This window comes from Balaenoptera physalus (assembly GCF_965194825.1).
Source record: "Balaenoptera physalus genome assembly, chromosome: 12".
NCBI lineage: Eukaryota > Metazoa > Chordata > Mammalia > Artiodactyla > Balaenopteridae > Balaenoptera > Balaenoptera physalus.
The window spans coordinates 7,692,079-7,709,107 of NC_138897.1; the positions used below are offsets into that span (position 1 = coordinate 7,692,079).

A 17,029-nucleotide genomic window follows, 5' to 3' on the forward strand; every position below is an offset into this window, starting at 1 on the left:
TTTTATAAAGAAAGCCAAGAAGGGATGTTCCATTTTGGGGTACATTTTCCAAATCATATGATGTTGACTGTACTAAATAAAGCAATCCATTTGTCATCATGTTTTTCTGGCATTTTCTAGCATTCTTCAGTTGCTGACACTGGCTTACTTAGAACGTTTGGAGAAAATCACAGAAAATCTAGGAAAGCACGCGGACTACTTAGCTCTGCCTGTGTCAGTTGCGGAAGGGCTTTGCTGTGCGTCTGTTTGCTCGCCTTTAGAGGTGGATGGGTCACCAGCGTTCCTGTCGATCGCTGCTACGGCGATGCTGGCACGTTCGGAGAACGTCAGTTTGAAAAGCAACGCATAAAAAAAGCATTCTTGGTTTCACTTACAATTTTGAGCCATCTTTATGGAATTTGATCTCATAAATTTGTCAAGGTTGCTGTAAATCTGACCAGAATTGTTTCATGGAGCAATGTAATTGGGCACGATATGAGTCTCCTAATATGCCAGGCAGCAGCTATGCAGTAAATCTGTTTGTGGGCTGTTTCCATACTCAAGGTTTATTATTATCCTTGTCTGCTTTACAGCGGAAGTAGTAGTCACGCTCATGTCAACTCAAGGGTCTCCATCCCTTCCCCTTTGGACATGGTGCACCTGGACCTGCCAGAGCTGGAGGCTGAGGACACGCTAGAGCTGCGGTTCCAGCAGCTGAGCCTGCCCCAGCTCTGCGTCTCCATCCTGGAGTCTGCCGTTCCTCTCTTGAGAACAGGTTGGTTGTCCTTGAAGTCAGAGTTCCTTTTGTATGCTTTGTGTTTGTTTTGTCTATTTTCTAGGACTCTAATTTTTCTCATTTTTGCTTTCTATCTGTCTTAGGACCTTTAAAATCTGGATTTACTTATCTTTTGGGGTACAAATTCCTAAGAACTTAGTAAGGTCTTTATTATCTCTTACTTAAATGTGGATGCCATGGCGCACTGTTCAGATAGAGTATCCCCTTCCATTTCTGGCCTTTTATTGCACAGACTTCCATTTGTGTGTGGCTGTTTTAAAGGTAAGCACTGAAAAAACAATGCAACTGGAGTAAGTTAGAGAAGATGGACTGGCATGAATAGACCAGAATAAAAAACTCTTTGGCTTTTGCTCTTTAGAAATTTTTTGAGTTGCTTTCAGTTGTTCACTCCTCCTACTCAATTTTTACGTGAGCTATGAAACATGTTAAAAACCATAACAAACCCAACGCTGGATTTGTACCTTTGCAGTAATTTCTTTTTCTCAAAAAACAAAACAAAACTCAGAAAACCCAAACGTTCTGGAGTTACCTTTTCTCTCAGATGTGCTGGGTAAGTTTGCAAAGATGTACTGCAGTGTACACTGGGATGTAGCTGTGCTTTCAGTGGAGAGCGATGAGAAGGGTAACAACATGGCCGATGTCCGACAGAGTCTAGTAGTCAAACAAGTTACCGCGCACTGAGTAGCTGCCGTGCTCGGCTGCCGGATGTGCTCCTGTGCGCATGATTCTGTGCACGCCTCACACCGACCCGTTTCATACACCCCTTAGTGGTGATTACTGCTTTTCTCCCTGTTTTACAATGAGGAAGCTGAGGTTTAGAGTGCTTTAGAAACTTATCCGAAGTCAAACAGTGAAGAACAGAGGCTTGAACTACGGTTCTGAGACCAAAGTCCATGCATTTTGCAAGGTAAAGAAAGGTTTGGGATAAATAATGATTTTTATTCTCCAAATATATACATTTTAAGTAGTTGATAAACTTGTCAAAATATAAATACAAGATAAACAAGCTGTGCTTTTTCTGGTTTATACTGGCTGAGTAAAAAACCTCTCCCATGCTGATGGTTCTTTAAGTCCTATGGCTGTTTTTTGCCCGCTTGGAAGTGATAGGGAAGAAGGCAGGAGGTAGGTGTATATTTGGGAACATTAACAATTTTTTTTTATTCTGAAGAAAACTCTGTACCTTAACTTCTCACTGACTGAAGAACTCTGCCTCCAGGAGTGAGGAATACGTATTAATTCATGTACTAATAATGTGACATGAAGGAAGATCTGAACTTCGATATCATCAAGTGTATATGTTTGTCTGCATGGTGTACTGAGGAGAACAGTTTTAGATTTAATGATTTTGCATTTAACCTTTTCTTAATTTGCTGTAAAAAGTCAGATTGATAATTATAGAGCTGTATCGTGGTACATAAAATTTTCTAAATGTTCTCTTGCCCTTTTGTGGAAAATTATTGCATAATTTGCATTTGTTCAGTGTCGTAAGAGATTTCTAAGAGAATTTGCTCCAGCTGTTCTCATGAAACAATTAATCTAGACCCTTATGATCTGGTAGTTTGTTTTACTTTTATTCATTAGAAATTGACCTTTGGTATGTGGGACAGGAAAGTCTTGATTGAACATTCACCTTACTTAGAATTATGGGTGGTGGAATTCCTTTGTTATCCTATCTCTGTGGAGAAGGGAGATTGCTCAGGTGGGTGTGACTCTGACAGCACAGTTTCCTCCGGAATGTTTTTAGAGTTTAAGGTGAGTGTAGGTTTCCCAGGCAACTCCTGTGTAGGAAACTACTAATTCATGACAAGGCTTAAGCCTTCTAGTCCTAAGTGGGAAATTTATTAGACTGCATCTTCTCAACTAAACCTGTGCTTTGTCACCTATTACATGTAACATGGATGGTCTCTGAATCTGAAAAGTTATTTTAATCTATCTCACAGTGCTTTTAGTTAGATTATTGTTATACTCTTCCTGAGTATCTTTCCCACTTATGAGCACATTTGATTTTTTGTAGTTAAATAGTGTTATGATCGAAACAGAAGTCTAATGGTGATTGTATATAGTGACTTCCCTATTCGGCTCTTTTAAACAATTCTAAAAACATCAAAAAATAAAAATAAAAAGAGAAATAGGAATTTGGGAACATTAGCTAATCAGAGGATTGAGCAATATGATATTCAGCTTTATTTGAATTAACTTTTTTTTCTTCTCTCTCTCTCCTATTTGTATTCCTAGGTAGTAGACAAATGATAATAAGAGTTCTGGAATTGCTTGCAGAGGATATGGTACTTATTGGTGAAGCGATTTCAGCAGATATCTGGGATGACAGCAGTCTTTTTGCTATAGATATGGTGAGAATCAAGGTTTTCCTTGGGATGTGGGTAATAATATTAGTATTTTATTTTATCTTGGTCCTTTTAAGCTGGTTTCATTGTCTCATTAGTCTTTGAAAACTTTCTTTGTTTTAGACACAATAGATCCCAGGCTTATTTTGTGCATAGTCTGGAATAGACCATTTCTCCAGAGATTCTCGTTACTTTTAATGGGGGAAATGTATATCAAGACCAGAAACAGGCCATTAGGGCTGCTTGCAGTTACAGTGATATCGTTCTTTCCCTTCAGTAATAGAACTAGGAAATCTGTATTTAAAAAAAACTCATGAATTCAGACTGCTACTTCTGAGTTTAAACTTGTATTTCTTTGCTTGGGCTTTATTGTCCTTCATACATTCTTAGCAACATCAACATAATTGCTTATTAGTTTTAACCTTCAGCATAAAAGTAAGTAATTTCACAGCAGCAGTATTAGTATCACTGTGGTCAATAACTAATAAAGTTCAAGATTTTCTTGCAGTTCTTTGTGACTTAGACTAAATCTCACTGAGTATATAAAGTCAAAATTCTGTGCCTTAAAGTCACTCAAAAGAATTATTTTCTCTGTTACCAATCCAGTATACAGTTAGATTTTTGTTTCAATTTGTTTTCATTTTTGGGAATTGTTTTCTCTTCATAAAAATGTTAACTCAGGGATGTCTCCCAGCCATCCTGTTTTCTAGTTTATTTTTTCCATTTTTATTTTAGTTTTTGCAAATGTAAGAAAATAAGTACGGAGATTCTTATTCCCCCTCTCATATCTTACATAAAAGGTGGTATATCATATACAGTTTCATACCTTGTTTTTACAACGTAAGAGTAAATCCTGTATAGTAATTAGACTTATTGTTGTGACCATTATGTACAGAAATATTGAATCACTATGTTGTGTAAGTCAGTTATTCTTCAAAAACAAGCAAAGAAACGAACTCAGAGGAAAAAAAGATCAGATTTGTGATTAACAGAGGTGGGAAGTGGGGAGAGGGGAAATTGAATGAAGGTGATCAAAGGTACAGATTTCCAGTTTTAAGATGAATAAGTACTAGGATGTAATGCACAACTGCTGTGTGTTATGTATGAAAGTTGCTTAGAGAGTAAATCCTGAGGGTCTCATCACAAGGAAAGGAAACTTTTTTTCTGTTTCTCTAATTTTGTTTCTATATAAGATAATGGATGTTCACCAAACTTAACGTGGTCATCATTTCATGATGTATGTAAGTCAAATCATTAAGCTCTGCACTTTAAACTTATACAGTACTATATGTTAATTATATCTCAATAAAACTGGAAGAGAAAAGAATGCATAAAAATGCATGATGGATGGATGATAAATGTAGGCGTGGAGATTATTCCACGTTCATATGTGGAGATCTTCATTCTTTTTTACAGGCTGAGAGTGCTTCATTGTGTATTTATTCACTCAATAAACATATGGATAGACATAATTGCTAACAAAAATGATGTGAAATGAGTAATGTGCATTTTAAAAAATTAATTAATTTATTTTTGGCTGCATTGGGTCTTCGTTGCTGTGCACGGGCTTTCTCTAGTTGTGGCGAGGGGGGGCTACTCTTCGTTGTGGTGTGCGGGCTTCTCATTGCGGTGGCTTCTCTTGTTGCAGAGCACGGGCTCTAGGCGTGCAAGCTTCAGTAGTTGTGGCACATGGGCTTCAGTAGTTGTGGTTTGCGGGCTCTAGAGCACAGGCTCAGTAGTTGTGGCGCACGGGCTTAGTTGCTCCGCGGCATGTGGGATCTTCCCGGACCAGGGCTTGAACCCGTGTCCCCTGCATTGGCAGGTGGATTCTTAACCCCTGCGCCACCAGGGAAGCCCTCCCCCAATTTTTTTTATCTACACAAATCTTTTGAAAAGAAACACAACTGAAACATTTTACAGTAGGTGTAATATATTGTTTCAAGTCCTACAATTTATTTATAAAATAGGGATAATAGTTCTTAATCTTAGTTTTTCGTTAGTCCTTAAGGTTATCACATTATTCTGTAGTACTTTTAGAAGATTTTCACATATTGAAGGTTTTCAACAAGTGAGTTTTCCTTGAGAAGTGTGAAGAATGTTTTATCAGTTGCTTCTTAAAATAGCTCAAGTTTCTTGGCCAGAACATTTATCTGTAAAAGTTAGTCATTCATTTTTAACTTTTGGCTGCTGATCTTTTATGATTCAATGAATTATTTTTACTTTAAAGGTTAAATCTGTTGTGCAAGTGCCAATTGGTATGTTAGAAATGTTAAATAGTACTGCTGGAAATTATATTCGACTTACTTATTTAAAAGAATAAATGCTTCCTAGGAAAAATCTCATCCCTTTGGGCTATATATTAATAGAAGCAGACAATTAAGTAGAATTCCTTAATGTCCCTACTTTTGTGAGGTTTACACAGAAGGCAGAAGTATATTTTTGTCGTGTCATTAAAGGAACAAAGTAATAAATGTTGACCAATTCAGTAATTAAATGCCTGTAGATATGTAATCAATTCCCTAGATCTTTCCAAATAGTGCTAATAGCATTCATGTCTGGAATTCCATAACTCAGTTTATGTAAGCATAGTCAAAGAAATTTTTTCTCCATAAATTGAATATTTTTATTTCACTCGAAGTAAATAAAAGAAAAAATATTTTCACTGAAATTATATTTTGTTAAAATAAAAAATTTTTTTGGTAAGCACTTGTAAAAGTTAGGATGACCTGAAGTATGTCATCCCTTTTTTGCTTACCTATGAAATTAAGTTAGTTTTTTCCTTATTCACATGGTAAGTTAGGTTCACGGGAGTAAGGCTCTTTTCCTCATGCCAGATAACCCCAGACTCTTGGGGCTGTTTTCTGTTCGTTTTTTGCCTTTCTTCTTTCTGTCACTGCTGTCACTCAATGTCACGAAAAGCAGTCTTTTCTCCTTCTTTATGACTCATTCCTTCTAAATTCCCGTCTGACCTGCTGTGAGCTGGTAACTTAGATTTCCAGGCGTGTTGGAAGAATTGCTGGTTGAAGTTCAAGTGAAGTTGAGAGGATTATGAAAGTTTCTAGAGAGAAGGGCTTGGTATCCAGTAAGGGCTCAAGAAGGGTAATTGAACCAGATTGTGAATTTATAATTGGCTGAGTGGGATCTCTAATTAGCATATGCTTTTCCTGCTACTGCCGCCAGGCCAGAGACAGGTATTTTAGTTCACCAAACATTCTTTGATTGCTTATTATATGCTAGTGATAAACGGAATACTGCCTGCCATATCAGTAAACAAAGGATGTCACAGTCATCAGCGATTGCAGCCACCTCCGATGGTGAGCTGGTGGGCCCTGAGGAAACTCAGGAAGGAAAAGAATACCTGCCATCTAGCAGCCATCAGACTGCAGTGATTTCAGTGAGCCCAGACTCTTGCATCTTCCCATACACAGAAAAGCGCTAAATTCCGTAACTTGAGATATCTGGTTTTCTTTAATCAGCGGTAACCTTTTGACATGCAGACTACCTGCCCTTTGTTACAGAACTCCCACCTCGCCCCCTTGGAGCAGTTCTCTCAGGGTTACTGGAGATGCGGCCTCCCGGGCTTGAAGTCCTAAAAATTCCCGCTGAATAAAACATAACTCTCAACTTATAGGTTGTGAATAATTTTTTAGTCGACCCTGGGCCCTGGGGGTGCAAGATGAATAAGCAGCAATTCTTTTCACTCTTGTGGGAGATAGATAAAAAATTGACTGTGTTCCCCATGCTGTACATTTCATCCCCATGACTCATTTATTTTGAAATTTGCAGTTTGTACCTCTTAATCTCTCTCACCTATTTCACTCATTTCCCCCCCTCCCTTCCCCTCTGGCAGCTACCTGTTCGTTCTCTGTGTCTATGAGTCTGTTTCTGTTTTGTTAAGTTTGTTCATTTGTTTTGTTTTTTAGATTCCAAATATAAGTGAAATCATACGGTTTTTGTCTTTCTCTATCTGCCTTATTTCACTTAGCATAATACATTCTGGGTCCATCTGTGTTGTCACAATTGGCAAGATTTCATTCTTTCTTATGGCTGATTAATATTCCATTGTATGTATATGTGTGTGTGTGTTTGTGTACATATGTGCCACATCTTCTTTATCCATTCATCTGTCGATGGTCACTTAGGTTGTTTCCATGTCCTGGCTATTGTAAATAGAGCTGCTATAAACATTGGGGGGCACGTGTCTTTGAATTGGTGTTTTCATTTTTTTGGATATAAACCCAGGAGTGGAATTGTTGGATTATACAGTAATTTTCTTTTTAGTTTTTTGAGGAATATTGATGCTTTTTTCTATGGCGGCTGCATCGATTTACATTCCCACCAACAGTGTACAGGGGATCCCTTTTCTCCACATCCTTGTCAACATTTGTATTAGTGGTCTTTTTGTTGATAGCCATTCTGATAGGTGTGAGGTGATATCTCACTGTTGTTCTGATTTGCATTTCTCTGACTAGTAATGTTGAGTATCTTCTCATGTGCCAAGGGTGCTTTGAAAACACTCCCAGCCAAGAATCTCAGGGAGGGCTTTTTGTAAATCATGACTGAGCTGAGTTTAAATTACGAATACGATTTGGCTAAGAAAGTAAAGGTAGGGCTTTTTGTCTGGCAGAGGGGAAGAGAATGATGGGGAGGAATGAATAGTGCTGATTGGTGGTCAAGGGTAGGGCTATTGGGAGGAATGCAGACAACCAGAGCATAAAATGTGAGGTGGGTGTGGTGGGAGAGAGGCTGGAGGGTTCAGGTGGGGTCTGCTCACAGCAGGCTTTTGACGAGGTGCTGAGTAGTTTGGCTGTCATTCTGGTAGTTTGGCTGTCATTCTGAAGGCAGGACGAGCTTGCTCTTAAACACAGAAGTGCCTGGTGAGACTTGCATGCAGAACAGTAATTGGCTGCCTTGTGGAAGGGGAGTGGGGAGTGTGAGGCTGGGAGCATATGGGGGAGAGTCACTTATTTCAGATGCTTTGCAGAATCCAAAACCTGTTTTATGTTGTGCAGATAGTGGAGAAATTGTGTTTGCACTATAAATTCTGTTCTATTGGGAATATTTAGAATATTTTGCTCATCTGATATTTTAAGTCTGTAATTTTGTAAAAACTTTGACTATCCTCTGAAAACTGGCTCTTTTTTTTTTTTTTCTGCATCAACTACTTTACAGCTGTTTAAGTATCATTAGCCCAGCAAATTAAAACTGTGGACCAGATAGTATCGTTTTAAAATCCTTTCTTTTCTTAAAACATTAAAAACAAAACACTTTTTTTTTTTTTTTTTGGCTTGGAAGAAGTGTTGGAAATAGTAAAAGCTGCAAGACTGATTCTTATAGTATTTAATACTTCCTTTTTATACTATTTTGAGAAGTACGTCAATGCATCATTAGAATTAGCAAGGTTATTTGAAACAATTTCACAAGTAAATAGATTTTTACAAAAAGCCTTGCAATACTGAGGTCTTAAATATGTTCATTGATTTAACTTGTAAATTGTCAAAGTTAGTCTTGAATAACAGAGGTAGGTTGTTTGTAGATGTAAAAAAGTATTCTAATGGAGAAGCACCGGGTGGAAGAATTGCCTGTCCATGTAATAAGACTGTCACTGTGCTTCTAATTTGTTTTCTCTACACCACTGGTTATTAACATAAGTGCTATTAAAATTTTCTATTTTAATTTTGTGAGGGTGGCCCTACGTTTGGTTGAAATTTTTAACTTTTAGTTTTATTTCCGTGGGCTCAAAGAACATAGTCTTAAATATACATTGACCGTTTTTTGTGATGAAGTAAATGGCTAGTTTTAGTCAGTGTTCCTTGGAAACTCGAGGAGTTGTAGTCTTTGAAATGTTCAAAGTTTATATCTGTTTAATTTATTAATTAACGTAAAAAAGACTGAGTTAAAACCTTTAAATCCAACTTCAGGTTTTGCTTGATATTTATGTTATTCAGACCACAATGACTCATTCATGTTGGGTCTTTACTCTCTATTATGCATTTCATCAATAGAAAATTACCTAATTTATCTAAATTTTTTTGTTCTAAATAATTCATTATTTATATTTCATACATTTTTGTTCATATTTCACTACACTAGTTTTTTTTTGAATTTTTGAATTTTATTTTATGTATTTTTTTTATACAGCAGGTCCTTATTAGTCATCAATTTTATACACATCAGTGTATACACATCAATCCCAATCTCCCAATTCATCCCACCACCACCACCACCCCGCCACTTCCCCCCTTGGTGTCCATACGTTTGTTCTCTACATCTGTGTCTCTATTTCTGCCCTGCAAACTGGTTCATCTGTACCGTTTTTCTAGGTTCCACATATATGCACTAACATACGATATTTGTTTTTCTCTTTCTGACTTAGTTCACTCTGTATGACAGTCTCTAGATCCATCCACATCTCTACAAATGACCCAATTTCGTTACTTTTTATGGCTGAGTAATATTCCATTGTATATATGTACCACATCTTCTTTATCCATTTGTCTGTCGATGGGCATTTAGGTTGCTTCCATGACCTGGCTATTGTAAACAGTACTGCAATGAACATTAGGGTGCATGGGTCTTTTTGAATTATGATTTTCTCTGGGTATATGCCCAGTAGTGAGATTGCTGGGTCATATGGTCATTCTATATTTAGTTTTTTAAGGGACCTCCATTCTGTTCTCCATAGTGGTTGTATCAATTTACATTCCCACCAACAGTGCAAGAGGGTTCCCTTTTCTCCACACCCTCTCCAGCATTTACTGTTTGTAGATTTTTTGATGATGGCCATTCTGACTGGTGTGAGGTGATACCTCATTGTAGTTTTGATTTGCATTTCCCTAATGATTAGTGATGTTGAGCATCCTTTCATGTGTTTGTTGGCAATCTGTATATCTTCTCTGGAGAAATGTCTGTTTAGGTCTTCTGCCCATTTTTGGATTGGGGTGTTTTTTTTTTTAATATTGAGCTACTTGAGCTGTTTATGTATTTTAGAGATTAATCCTTTGTCTGTTGATTCGTTTGCAAATATTTTCTCCCATTCTGAGGGTTGTCGTTTCATCTTGTTCGTAGTTTCCTTTGCTTTGCAAAAGCTTTTAAGTTTCATTAGGTCCCATTTGGTTTTTTTTGTTTTTATTTCCATTACTCTAGGAGGTGGATCAAAAAAGATCTTTCTGTGATTTATGTCAAAGAGTGTTCTTCCTATGTTTTTCTCTAAGACTTTTCTAGTGTCCAGCCTTACATTTAGGTCTTTAATCCATTTTGAGTTTATTTTTGTGTATGGTGTTAGGGAGTGTTCTGATTTCATTCTTTTACATGTAGCTGTCCAGTTTTCCCAGCAACACTTATTGAAGAGACTGTCTTTTCTCCATTTTATATCCTTGCCTCCTTTGTCAGAGATTAGTTGACCATAGGTGCGTGGGTTTCTGTCTGGACTTTCTATCCTGTTCCTTTGATCTACATTTCTGTTTTTGTGCCAGTACCGTATTTGCTTGATTACTGTAGCTTTGTAGTATAGTCTGAAGTCAGAGAGTCTGATTCCTCCAGCTCCGTTTTTCTTTCTCAAGATTGCTTTGGCTATTCGGGATCTTTTGTGTTTCCATACAAATTGTGAAATTTTTTGTTCTAGTTCTGTGAAAAATGCCATTGGTAGTTTGATAGGGATTGCACTGAATCTATAGATTGCTTCTGGTAGTATAGTCATTTTCACAATGTTGATTCTTCCAATCCAAGAACATGGTATATCTCTCCATCTGTTTGTGTCATCTTTGATTTCTTTCATCAGTGTCTTATAGTTCTCTGAGTACAGGTCTTTTACCTCCTTAGATGGGTTTATTCCTAGGTATTTTATTCTTTTTGTTGCAATGGTGAATAGGATTGTTTCCTTAATTTAGCTTTCACATTTTTCATCATTAGTATAGGAATGCCAGAGATTTCTGTGCATTAATTTTGTATCCTGCAACTTTACCAAATTCGTTGATTAGCTCTAGTAGTTTTCTGGTAGCATCTTTAGGATTCTCTATGTATAGTATCATGACATCTGCAGACAGTGACAGTTTTACTTCTTCTTTTCCAATTTGTATTCCTTTTATTTCTTTTTCTTCTCTGATTGCTGTGGCTAGGACTTCCAAAACTATGTTGAATAATAGTGGCAAGCGTGGACATCCTTGTCTTATTCCTGATCTTCGAGGAAATGCTTTCAGTTTTTCACCATTGAGGATGATGTTTGCTGTGGGTTTGTCGTATATGTTCTTTATTATTTTGAGGTAGGTTCCCTCCATGCCCCCTTTCTGGAGAGTTTTTATCATAAATGGGTGTTGATTTTGTCAGAATCTTTTCCTACATCTATTGAGATGATCATATGGTTTTTATTCTTCAATTTGTTAATATGGTGTATCACATTGATTGATTTGCATATATTGAAGAATCTTTGCATCCCTGGGATAAATCCCACTTCATCATGGTGTACGATCCTTTTAATGTGTTGGATTCTGTTTGCTAGTATTTTGTTGAGGATTTTTGCATCTATATTCATCAGTGCTATTGGTCTGTAATTTTCTTTTTTTGTAGTATCTTTGTCTGGTTTTGGTATCAGGGTGATGGTGGCCTCATAGAATGAGTTTGGGAGTGTTCCTTCCTCTGCAAGTTTTTGGAAGAGTTTGAGGATAGGTGTTAGCTCTTTTCTAAATGTTTGATAGAATTCACCTGTGAAGCCATCTGGTCCTGGACTTTTTGTTTGTTGGAAGATTTTTAATCACAGTTTCAATTTCATTACTTGTGATTGGTCTGTTCATATTTTCTATTTTTTCTGGTTCCGTCTTGGAAGGTTATACCTTTCTAAGAATTTGTTCATTTCTTCCAGGTTGTCCATTTTATTGGCATAGAATTGCTTGTAGTAGTCTCTTAGCATGCTTTGTATTTCTGTGGTGTCTGTTGTAACTTCTCCTTTTTCATTTCTGATTTTATTCATTTGAGTCCTGTCCCTCGTTTTCTTGATGAGTGTGGCTAATTTTATCAATTTTGTTTATCTTTTCAAAGAACCAGCTTTTAGTTTTATTGATCTTTGCTATTGTTTTCTTTGTTTCTATTTCATTTATTTCTGCTCTGATCTTTATGATTTCTTTCCTTCTGCTAACTTTGGGTTTTGTTTGTACTTCTTTCTCTAGTTCCTTTGGGTGTAAGGTTAGATTGTTTATTTGAGATTTTTCTCACTACATTAATTTTTAACCTTTTTTGTACAAAGATAATGTCTTTTTTGTATGTGTAGATTATTTTTGATTTTTACTTCAGTTGAAATCATATTTCACTTACAGGGAAATTTAACCTTTTTTAGTACAGTTATTATACTTGGTCTTCATGCAGAAGTTTTGCTATCTCTTTTGTTTCCTTTTTCTTTTTTACTCTATAGATTATTTTATCTTCCTTTTACTTCTGTAGTGATTTGGAAAGTATCATAGTTTTAATTTTATTTGTGTTTATCTTTAAATTTTTCAAATGATCCATGTAAGTAACAAAAAAATGTTTACTCCTTTATATAATTTTTAAAATTTTGTAAAATATACATAACATAAAATTTACCATTTAACTCTTTTTGAGTGTATAATTCAGTGGCATTAGGCACATTCACATTGTTGTACAATTGTCACCATTATCTGTCTCCAAAACTTTTTCATCATCTCAGAGTGAAACTCCACACCCACTAAACAGTAACTCCCCACTCTCCCCTTCCCCCAGTCCCTGATAACCACTATTCTACCTTCTTTCTTTATTAGTTTGTATATTTTAGGTACCTCATATGAGAGGTATCATACAGTACTTGTCTTTTTGTATCTGGCTTATTTTACTTAACATAATGTTTTCAAGAGTTATCTTGTTGTAGCATGTGTCAAAATACCATTCCTTTTTAAGGCTGAATATTTCATTGTATGTATACCATCTACTGCATATTGTTTATCCATTCATATGTTGGTAGACACATTTCTACCTTTTGGCTGTTGTGAATAATGTTGCTGTGAACATTTGTGTACAAATAAGTGTTTGAAATCCCTGCTTTCAATACTTTTGGGCATATACTCAGAAGTGACATTGCTGGATCATATGGTAATTCTATGTTTAATGTTTTGAGGAACTGCCATACTATTTCCACAGTGACTGAACCTTTTACATTTCCACCAGCACTGTACAGGTGCTCCAGTTTCTCCACATCCTTGTCAACGTTTGTTATTTCCTATTATTTTTGATAATGTCCATCCTAATGGATGTGAAGTGTATCTATTGTGGCTTTGATACTTTATGTAACTTTTATAGGCCCCATATCTTTTAGTTTTATTTCCTGTTTATTTATCCTTCAATTAAAAAATTTCTGACATACATTATATTTTTGTCTTTAGTTTACAGGTAACTTCTCATTTTAATTTTCATATATTTTCCTTGGAAAGTTGAGAGTGAGAACTCCAGTGCTTTTTTTGTTCTACCCCTTTTCTGATACTGTCCTTTCAGCAGCTAGTTTATAGGGTCATGCCAACATATCTAGGATATAGTTTGGTCTATGTTGTTATGACTTGCCAGTTAGTCTACTGTATTTTAGTTTTCATGTTTTATGCATACCTTTCAATTTAAAAGATATAACTTCTATTTAAGTAGTAAGGTATCTAGAAATTTATGATGGTGGAACATTTGCTCTGAAACAACCTTATTACCTGAAGAGAGAGATTATACAATTTAATATTTCATTGTTTTTTAATTATTTGAGTTTCCCTGTTTCATTTCTTTAGTAACTTTGGGATCACTTTGAGGGCAGGGATCATGTCTCTTGAACTAATGCATTTTCCACCCATATACCTGTCACTGTGTTAAGCATACACTAAGTCCAATAAATGTTGGATGAGAGATTTACATGTAGTGTTCAAAGTTGGAACAATTAAGCACTAGAAACTAGGAGGAACTAATGGTTCATTAAGTTTTTGTATTTTGTTTATTTTTATTTATTATTAGTTGAATTCATCATATTAAATACTTAAAAAATTGTTAGCTGTTTAAAAAATTTAGGTATACTTATCATTCTTTCCTACCGTTGAAAGTATCTCAGCATGTATTGGTTATTCTTATAGAGGGGAATACATTTATATTATTTAATGATAACATTTTATATTGTTCTCCATGACATTTCTATATTGGCCCCTACAATTGATTGTTTTCTTCTGTTTTGTGTTTAAATGTTTGCAGAAAAAGAAACTGCTCATGGTGTTGGGGTCCCTTGGAGACAGCATGTGCTACCATAAAAGCAACATCAGTTTGGAACAACCAGAGGCGGTGCTGGTGCACCACAGGATGGCCTTTGTCAGCATTTCGCTGTTTGCAGTCCGACTGCTGCAGACGCTTCTCCCTGTTGAAAAGGTAAGGCAGGTAGCGTGGCTTATTTGTAGTTTACTGGGTGTTACAATCAGTGTCCTGTTGTAAATTCCTTCTGATCATTTCACGATGTACAAAGATTATATTGGAAATGCAGAAATTGAGAAATGGCTAACATTTTTGATTAGTTTTTTTTTTTTGATTAGTTTTGACAAATCAATTGATAGAAAAAAATACTAATTTTTAAAGATAACTTTTAAAAACTGTGGTGTAATATGTTTAGAAAGGTGCACAGTTCAGTGCATTTTTACTAAGTGAATATATCTGTGTTTAGAAAGTGACCACCCCCCAAAACATGAAGTAGAAAATGACTAGCCTTTCAAGGCGGCTTCCTGTCGCTTACCCTCTCCTGTCCCCACCCCTGCAAGCTAAACTCCTTTCTGACTTCTGTCACCATAGAGGGGTTTTTCTGTTTTTGAGCTTTATATAAATAGACATATGAAGTATGTAATTGCTCAAGATTTTTTTTTTTGAGATTCGTTGTTGTTGCTTGTAGCAGTTGTTTAATTTTTATTGCAAAATACTATTCCATTATGTGGCTGTATGTTAAAGGTGATTTTAATAGGTGTAAACATTTCTTTTAAATCATCTCATTGACTGTACTTTAAAGTGGAGGTTATATCTCTGAATTTGAACGTTGGTGGTAAAAATATCTCAAATGACTCATATGCAAGTGTTGTGTAGTGTACTTATTGCAAAAAGAAAGGTGTGGCATTGTGCTTAACTGAAGGTATGGGAAAAATTACTGCAGCTCAAGAACCATTTCCTGTGCCTTTTGTTGTCCTTTGTTATAGCCACTTGCCCTTTTGCTCCCTAGAATTCTGCAGAGCATGTAGTCTAAACTCCATTTTTAAATAACACATATGTAATATATGCAATATAGTATCAGGTCATCTGGAAAAATAAGAATAGAACATTAAATTTTAAATATAGTATTTTCCTTTAGGGAAAATAACATTTCTGTTAATTTTAATTTTTAACTTTTTTATTAATTGTTATGTTTCTGAATAACACTCTGTGTTAAAGAGTGATAATTTTCCAAGGCATAAACATTATAAATTGAAGAATTTCAGTCATATAAGACTGGAATTGCATTTAAAATATAGGTGTCTCAACTTTACATGATAATGTTATATAACTGAAAAATTAGTAGTGCTACAATAACTTGTTATTAAGTATTACAAATGATCAATCTATGTATAGGTTGAGGTATTTTTGGAAAAGTTACTTGTCAGTTGTACCATAGAGCTTATTTATTGCTTTTTTGATTATAGAGTTTTTTTCATCTATATGCTTATTTGGGCAGGAATCAAAATAGAAGTCATTAATTTATTTTATTTGACTTACTTTAGTGTTAGAATAATGTAAAGCCAACTCTCCATGTCTTTTTTTTTAAGGTAGCTATTTTTTGTTTTTGTTTTTGAAGGCAAATCAGTATCTGTAATTTTGGGGAGCTCTTTTAGATATGTAGCTTGGAACTTCATTAGAACAGTAAGTGGGGTCATTGAAGAGATTGTAATTAAGGTATCAGCTTATAGATGGTTATAATTGCTTTGATTGATTAACTAAGAACTTTAAAATGAGATCTAAACAAACATGCTCTTCCATTGCTGTTAAATTTCTCCTTCAGTTTATATAAATACAAGGTTATGCTGCCCTCTGCCTGTTGCTAGCCCACCAAAAATTGAAGTGGAATTTGGACTCTGAAACTTTCTACCTTAAAAGTGGCCTTTAAATATTTGAGTTGCCACTTACCAAATAATGTAATTTTAAAGTTGGAAAATGATATAGTATGAATCTATGTAGAGATTTCCTGAGTTTGAATGTTTTGATAAAATGCCCTTGAAGACCTTTCCTGAAATTGATAATTGCTGATTTTAAATGAATTTGGAGAATACCCAGGTATAGGTTAAAATGATGCATTGGTAAATGTTATTACCAATGTTATAAATTAAAATTAAAAGTGTTCTGGTTGGGTAAATCAAATTGGTAAGACAAATGAAGTTAACTTCATATGGGGGAACCATCTGGGAAGTAAGAGCTAAAAATACTGGCCCTGTGCCAGAAACAAGATCCCAGAGCATCCTAGGAACCCCTGTGACCCTTTCTCAGCCAAGCAGACTGAAGGTAAGGAAGAATTTATACCGCAAGATTTTTGACCTTTTTAGTGGGGTATATAAAATCTAATAATTGGGTGTAGCTGATTGATTCAGAGCAGCGTTTCTCGAAGTGTAATGTGCAGCCAGACCACCCAGAGATCTTGTTAGTCAGATCTTGCATATTCTGGTCTGTAAGGTCCGGATAGGGCCTGAGAATCCGTACTTCTGACAAGCCATGCCAGGATAATGCCCTGGCTGCTCTGAGTGGCAGGGTTTAGAGAAAACAGTATTATCCCCCTCCTCCTCCAGCACACACGAGATGACGATGTTGACTATCTAATACTGGTAATGGCTTTCCACCGAAATATCGTCACTTTTAGTCTCAACTGACATGTGACTAATGC

The 17,029-nt window shown here is 35.8% G+C and overlaps 1 protein-coding gene across 7 annotated transcripts in view; it reads left to right on the forward strand.

Annotated features, from left to right (window-relative positions):
• Positions 1–17,029, forward strand: part of RTTN (rotatin) — a 178,148-nt gene that overhangs the window by 14,321 nt on the left and 146,798 nt on the right. For all 7 annotated transcript variants that reach the window (XR_014251465.1, XM_082415873.1, XM_082415874.1 and 4 more), the window contains exons 9-11: positions 573–754; positions 3,011–3,126; positions 14,341–14,511. Coding sequence is in view for 6 of the 7 variants with exons in the window: in XM_082415873.1 (XP_082271999.1) it covers positions 573–754; positions 3,011–3,126; positions 14,341–14,511 (469 nt within the window). In the remaining variant the exon portion in view is untranslated. The remainder of the gene's footprint in view (positions 1–572; positions 755–3,010; positions 3,127–14,340; positions 14,512–17,029) is intronic.